General features: G+C 43.6%; 1 protein-coding gene across 3 annotated transcripts in view; it reads left to right on the forward strand.

Annotated features, from left to right (window-relative positions):
- ssbp4 (single stranded DNA binding protein 4) overlaps positions 1 to 7,500 on the forward strand; it is a 78,382-nt gene that overhangs the window by 54,949 nt on the left and 15,933 nt on the right. For all 3 annotated transcript variants that reach the window (XM_035648142.2, XM_035648141.2, XM_035648143.2), the window contains exon 5: positions 2,208 to 2,297. In XM_035648142.2, coding sequence (XP_035504035.1) covers positions 2,208 to 2,297 — 90 coding nt within the window. The remainder of the gene's footprint in view (positions 1 to 2,207; positions 2,298 to 7,500) is intronic.

Below are 7,500 nucleotides of genomic sequence, written 5' to 3' on the forward strand. Positions count from 1 at the left end.
GTGTGTGTGTGTGTGTGTGTGCGTGTGTGTGTGTGTGTCCTGCCTCCTGGCCCCGGGGCCTGTTAGTTAGAGTCTGGGCCATGCCGGTCAGCCGAGGGATAGAGGGATTGTTTGCTCTGAAAGTGAGTGAAGCTCTAGTTACAATGGGGGAGGGGCAGGGGGAGATCACTGCGTGTGTGCGTGTGTGCGTGTGTGCGTGCGTGCGTGTGTGTGTGTGTGTGTGTGTGTGTGTGATTGCTCAGTAGAGAACAGATTTTACGAAACAGGCACATTAAAACTATTATTGCTTCTTCGGTCGCTCTGTAATTGTGCAACAAGTCCTGTGAAGTCATCAACATAATGATTCATCCGAGCCTTTTACAATCGGCTACCTCGATGGTTGAGGTACTTGAGGGTAAGGTAAAGACTGTAGTGATGGTTATAAGCAACCAGTGCTGATGATTTGTTGGACACATGATGCAACCATTGTCTGTGCCCACATTTTGAGGAGTGTAACAACAATAAGCTGCTGTTGCTATTTGAATTATATTGGACTGTCATTATTCAAGATAGGTTGCTTTTAAGTGTTTGTTTGAGCATAAAAGCAGCATTTTTGTAATTCCTGAGGACAGTGAGGGCTGTTTGTAGCTTTTTAATCCCTCTTCCCCTGTGTTGGGAACATCCTGTAGTTGCTCCACAAGCTGCCCCAATGTGTCCTCATTGTAACTTCCTTGTGTCTTTCTCTCATCACGCTGGCCATGTGTGAATATCAAAGTCCGACAAAGCAGTCATGACCAAACACTGACTGTCAGCTCACTGCCTCAGAATTACACCAGAGCGGCCACTGTCACATCTGTCTTCTACCCCTGTTGAAAATCATTATAATTGAGAACAAAGATGAAGGAAATATTGCCAGAAATATATTTGGAGGCCAAATCCAAACAGTGTTGCAGGCATGAATAAAGGCTGTTGTATAAATCTTAAAGATTGAAATATTGATTTACATTTTTTTTTTTTTTTCGTTATGCATCAATGTGAAGTGGCACCAAAACAGTACTTGGAATTAAACGAAACCGAACTATAATGGCACTCAGCAGAGCACATACCACTGCCAAGGCCAAACAATCCTACACGTCTGTCTCGCTCTAATAAAAAGAAAAGAAAAAATGGAGTAGGTTGATAATCTGCACCGAATTGAACAAACTCATAGATGTCAACACCAAGCGCTTAGTGCAAATTGGTTCAGTCCCTTTTGCGTAATCTTGCAGACAACCAGTCAGACAGGCACGTGGTGAAAACATAACCTCCGTGGTGGAGGTAATAAAACATGGAGCTGGACTCAGGAACAAGCCTCACTACTTTTTACACAATGAAATGTGTCTGTAGCATTGAGTAAAAAAAAAATCAACTACAGCTTTCTAAAACTTTCCAAATAAAATCATTTCCTTTCATTATCAATTTTATCCGAAATGTCCTGTTCTGTTCTGTAGTCAAAAAGGAAACCTGATGTTTGGCATGTCATATTTAATGAAAAAGAAAAACAAAGAAAAACATGTCCATACTTTTCAAGAACTGTTGTTTTGGTGTCAGTATTGAAAAAGTGTTGAATTGTGACATTTAGGACTAATGTTGTTTGATTTGGTCGTAAATATATAGTAACCAGTTGTCATGTTTTGTTTTTAGGTCAACAGATAGAATGGCCTTTTTATTTTTACAGCTCAGAAGATCAAATGTGAACAGGTCTGAAAACAGACTATGTGCCAGAGAAAGAAAGAGCAGTTGTGCATTTGTTTGCGTCTCCTTGTTCATAACTGACAGCCTCTTGGCCCATTTTCTTTTCAAGTTCAGCTGGTCCTGAAAAGGCAATGACCAATTTGTCGGTTGCATTGTCCAAACTAGTTCACTGTAAGAAGAAGTCTTAATGTTCCTCCCAATTCTGCATCTTCACAAGATAGTTTTGTAATATTCATATGAGAGTCATAATTATCTCTCCGACCAGATGATTATATCTTCATGCGTTATCGATAAATGCTTCATTTGTGTCCAGATATTCAGGAAGTGTAATCAGGCTTGGAAGCTTTTTGGCGATTGATTTCTAAACACCATATCTCTCTCTCTCTTCTCAAATCGTTTATCATTCAGTGTACACAGACTCATTTGAACACCCTGTTGATAGCGCTTTTTGTCCTGGTTACTGAAAATATACAATTTTTCTTTATTTCTTTCAGAGTGCGGCCGCTGCCCCCAGTCCAGTGATGGGCAACATGCCACCCAACGATGGCATGCCAGGGGGACCCATGCCCCCGGGCTTCTTTCAAGTAAGAAAAGAAAAACTTTCTCTCCGACTTTATCCCTCACCCACCCCCACTTTCACCCATCACACACCCCCGACAGTCCCTCCACCCTTCCCATATCCATCACTAAGCCTCTCCTTCTGTCTCCTCCTCCTTTTTTAGCCTCTTTAGCTGTCCTAATCCCTGTCCAGATGTGTTCCCTTCTCGGTCTCTCTGCCTCCGTCCCATATGTCCACGCTCGGATTGTTAACTCCTCGTCCTCTGCCTGATGTGGCGGATGCTCGGACAGACTTCCAGGGGTTTTTCTGGTACAATGTATTTGCACAAATACAAAATGCTAGTGTCAGTGTGCGCTTTCTGAGGAGAGGAGAGGAGAGGAGAGGAGAGGGAGGCTATTTTCTCTGGTTTGTGTTGCTTCACTAATTCCTCCTGTCATCACTGTTCTCTGAAGGCTGTCTCGGAGGCTGAAGAGGTCACACACACACACACGCTCTCTCCCCTCTCTCTCTATGTTTCCATCACTCTCTCGTCTCTCCTTCGTATGCAAACACGCAAGAGCCTTATTTGACACTTTGACACACATTAAACTAATAACACTTTCAAAATTGAGGCTTCAAAATACATGAACCCCCAAAAGATATATTCACAGAATTGCTGGAGGTGAAAAGCGAACTGAAACATTTTATTCACTCAGAGATGTACTTGTTTAAGTACATATAAAGGTCTTTATTAAAGGAGCAGTTACATTTCTATGAATGTATAGATTTTAGGCTGGCTGTGTCTGTTTTAACAGAACAGGCAGAAGTAGTTTGATTGTAGAGTCTGGACTTCTGATGTAGATGCTCCGTCCAAAGGTCACAAGGTGTTTGTCCTGTGTTTTGCCTGTAATCTGTACAAAAAGTGGAGAGGGGGAAAGGGTTTTAACGTATATTTACACTTAGCTGATCTAACCAGCTGCTGGATGTAGCTTTATATTTACTATACCAATGTTTTTATTTTTTTACAGATGAAAGCAAATGTGATTTCCCAAAATGTTGAGAGCTGGTCCTTGACAGAACTGCAGTCCTGACTGTTGAATTAAATATGCAACATTGCTGAAACGATTAGTCACTTTATCAGAGAGAAGTAAAGAAATTGAATTGCCAGAAATTTAGATCATTAGTAATACTCCATTTCATTTATCAACCAAATTACTCGACATTTGTCAGTTTCACTCTCTCAAATGTGAGGGGGTCGGCTGCTTTTTCTCAGTGAAGTGGATATCATGGGGCTTTTGGCCACTGGTCAGTCGGAGCAAGTGACCTGAAGAAGTCACCTTGGGCTGTGAGAAACTGTGGTTTTGTCGCTAAACTATTATTCGAAAAAAGAAAAAAAAAAGTCTGTATATGTTGTGATGCTCTCATAAGAATAAAAAAACCATCTGTTATGATGCTTCACATATTATAAATGACCGAGTATGTTTTACATATTTGCTCTTACTGCGCATCCAGTCGGCTACGCTTGATGTGTTAGTACATACAGTGTGACACTTTGGAGCCATTTGCCTGCATTGTACTGGCTGATTGGCAGCATGTCGTGTTCTGCACAGCCTGTGTGCGTGTGTGTGCGTGTGTGTACGTGTGTGTACGTGTGTGTACGTGTGTGTGCGTGTGTGTGTGTGAGCGCGCACTGGGGTCGTGGAGAATGTTAATGATATATGAGCAGTGAGCAGGGCAGGGAGAAAGCTATCTGATGGTGTTGCGTGAGTGACATTGCTTTCCATAAATAGACCCTGTGTGCATGGCTGACAGACGGACGGACGGACGGACGGACGGACGGACGGACGGATGGACAGACAGACAGACAGACAGACAGAGAGACAGGCAGACAGACAGAAGGACGGACAGACAGACAGAAGTACGGACAGACAGAAGCACGGACAGACAGAGAGACAGGCAGACAGACAGAAGGACGGACAGACAGAAGCACGGACAGACAGAGAGACAGGCAGACAGACAGAAGGACGGACAGACAGAAGCACGGACAGACAGAGAGACAGGCAGACAGACAGAAGGACGGACAGACAGAAGCACGGACAGACAGAGAGACAGGCAGACAGACAGAAGGACGGACAGACAGGATGGGCAGAGGAAAAACAAAGAGAAGAAAGAGGGGGTAGATAGCAAAAATGCAATCTTCTCTTCTCTTCTCTTCTCTTCCCCTCTCTTCTCTTGTCTGGTCTCTTCTCGAGAGTAAGGAAACGTGTGAACAGAAAAAACTGAAAAAGCTCCAAACTTTACATCAGATTTCCCCAAATCAAGCACACAGTGGTGCCAGAACAGCCAGATCACATACTCCCACTAGTTGTGCACTAGCTTCAGCATCTCTTATGAAAATGGAAAGCATCAGAGGGGAGCTGCATACCCTGTGCGCATGTTGGGAATAGGTTACAAAATATACACTACATAATCTATATTTGTCCCACCACCGTTTCATAGTGATGACATTATTTTACACAACATAAAAAGTCTCCAACTTAGCTCCAAAAGTTAATAATTTGGAAATACCCTCCCAAGTAATATCTCCAGCAAGTGTGGTAAAAGAAAGGAAGTTATCTTGTGTACAAAAGAGCCCAGGTAGAAACAAAACAACAATCTGGCTCGCTGCCGTGCAGACTTGTAAAATGTATCTTGGTGCTGCATGTGGGTTGTGTGTCAAAACTATCTTGGGGGCCGCGCTCATTCTTGCAGCCCCCCGAGCGCAGCATAGACCAAGTGGGCATGCATGACGGCTGGTAGCTGGTAAGCATGTCTAGCATTGTAAGCATAGCCTTGCCATGCTGTGTGTAGTCCATAGACTGGATTAAAAAAAGAGGTTTCCGTCATGGTGTGACTGGTTCGACAGCATCATGGTGGGCAGGAGACTGGTGCGTTTAAGGTATTTGCAAGAGCATCATTTCATTCTCAGGACACCACGGCTTCACGGTTTAGATATGTGTCTCTGAGGAGATACAAATGAGCAGATATGAGCCTTCTACAGACATCTTGGTATCTGCCTCCATGTTTACCGATATGTTCCGATATGAAAAGTTTGATTTTAAAGAATAAACAATGCACAAAAGATTTCCATTGATGTATATATTTTACATAAAACATTGTGTTTTCATGTCTTAATTCAAGTTCTATATATATTTGTTTTTGTATTTATTAATAAGGGCGTGATGATGACATCTTAAGAATCGTTGCCTATTTATTTCAATATCATATCGGAAATGTTTTACTCACCAACATAAATTACAACACGTCAAAGGTTATATATACATATATATTAATATTTTTAACCAGAGGTGAGGTCAGTCGATTGACAGTGTGAAATCTCAGTGTTGGTAGCTTAGAGAGTCAAGATTCTTTGTTGTCGATGCACAGATGAAAACAACTTCACAATGAAAAAGCAAACGTGGACGAATTAACGTGAACTATTTTTTCAAGGTGGAACTGTGAATGTTTTGTATCTAGTAAAAGATAATTCATTTCTCACCTCTGGCTCGGCTTTCTCTTGCCGAGCCCTGTCTCCTTCAAACGCCTGGTATTCTTCTCCATGACATTTCCTCACTCTCTCCATTTCCCTGGTCTTTGGAACTATTATTTTCTCGCTCTCACACACACTGCTTCAGTGACACATGCTTACTCACGACTCCGTTGTGTGTGAAAGTGCTTGCATGCACTCAGTGAGTGCGTCTGCAGTTTTTTTTAATTTTTATCCCCGGTCGCAATAGCGATGTAATTAACATAGGTGACCCCAACACTGTTATTGGCATCGGTCCTGGGAGAGAGGGATGAGGAAGCAAAGGAGGGACAGTGGAGGAAAATGGAGGTGGCGGTAGGAGGGGATCGCCCGCTCCCATGCTCCTGTAATCTGTAGCTCACAGGACGAGTCGGACTTCAGGCTCCCGCAGCGAAAAAGAAGGAAGATGAAGAGAGATACATGATTCTAGGAAGGGAAAAGGAAAGGAAAGGAAAAACCGAGGCTGCAGTGTTTACATTTGCCACATAAGCCTGCTCTTCTCAGAGAAAGTCCATCGCTGCCGCATCATGGCCCTCTGGGGAGGACAAGCAGAGGGGGAGAGGACGGTGGTGGTGGTGGTGGTGGTGGTGGTGGGGGGGGGGGGGGGGGGGGGGGGGGGGTGTTGGAGCAAGGAGAGACAGAGTTAATGACAATGAGGAGGAGGAACAGAATGCAGCAGAGAGTGGAGGAGAAGAGAGGACACGGAGTTAGTCGAGAAAAGTCTTTCAAAAATGTTTTCGTTGGCTTTCAGAGATTGTGAGATCGCACAAATGACAGCTGATGACAATGGTGGACGGTTGATGGATTCGCCGCCCATCTGCTGCTGAGACAGAACCCAAGTCCTACCAGGAGAACATGGTGATCCACAGTGGAGTCTTTACAGTGTGCGTGGACTGAACAGTGAGAAAAGGAGGCAAAATCTGGAAGAAAGCAGCATAAATAAGAGCATTAGGCTTCTGTCCAGGGAAACGCAAATCAGATAAGATGTGCTCTTCAGAGATTTATTTGGCCCATCTGTCAAATAATGCTCCAAATATCCCTCTCTGTTGACCTTATTCCTTGATCCACGTGAGTGTGTCAGGTACTCCAAAAAGAACAAAACTTAATGTGCTCCATTAAGTCTATAAACCAGTTAGGGTGGGGCAACCTCTTTCTACCGAACTGGAATTGCTCCTCCTGCCCCCAAAAAAAGAAGGAACTCAAAGTCAAGGGCCGTGTGTTTTACTGCAGGTAATTGCGGCACTTCAGAGACAACACCAAAACGCACAACAAGAGGATTAGGTCTGATTACACATTTAAGAACAAGCAACCTGGGTATCAAAGACACATTTAAGAACCTGTTCAAAGCTGACACATGGCAGGCACACGGTGAATTAGGGAGACATCTGCTCTGAGTAATTTATCTATCAAAGTTAAGACTGAGCTCTGGGTTTATCCTGGTCAGTTGTTCTACAAAGATACAGATTAATAAGTCGAAGTGCTGTGGAAAGTGAGAGGAGGTCTGGTGAAACACGCAGCGGTGGTTGGATCGGTGTGGGTCCTTCGGTGGATCCTGGGTTTAGATCATGGGACAGAAAGAAGATTATGAGGGTTTTAGGTTTCGGTTTAGGCAAAGCGGCGAGTGTAGATATTGCCCAAGCAGTTGAAATGCAAAGAGGTGAGACATTACCGTTTGACTTTTTCG

The sequence above is a fragment of the Scophthalmus maximus genome, chromosome 13, assembly GCF_022379125.1.
Source record: "Scophthalmus maximus strain ysfricsl-2021 chromosome 13, ASM2237912v1, whole genome shotgun sequence".
Lineage (NCBI taxonomy): Eukaryota > Metazoa > Chordata > Actinopteri > Pleuronectiformes > Scophthalmidae > Scophthalmus > Scophthalmus maximus.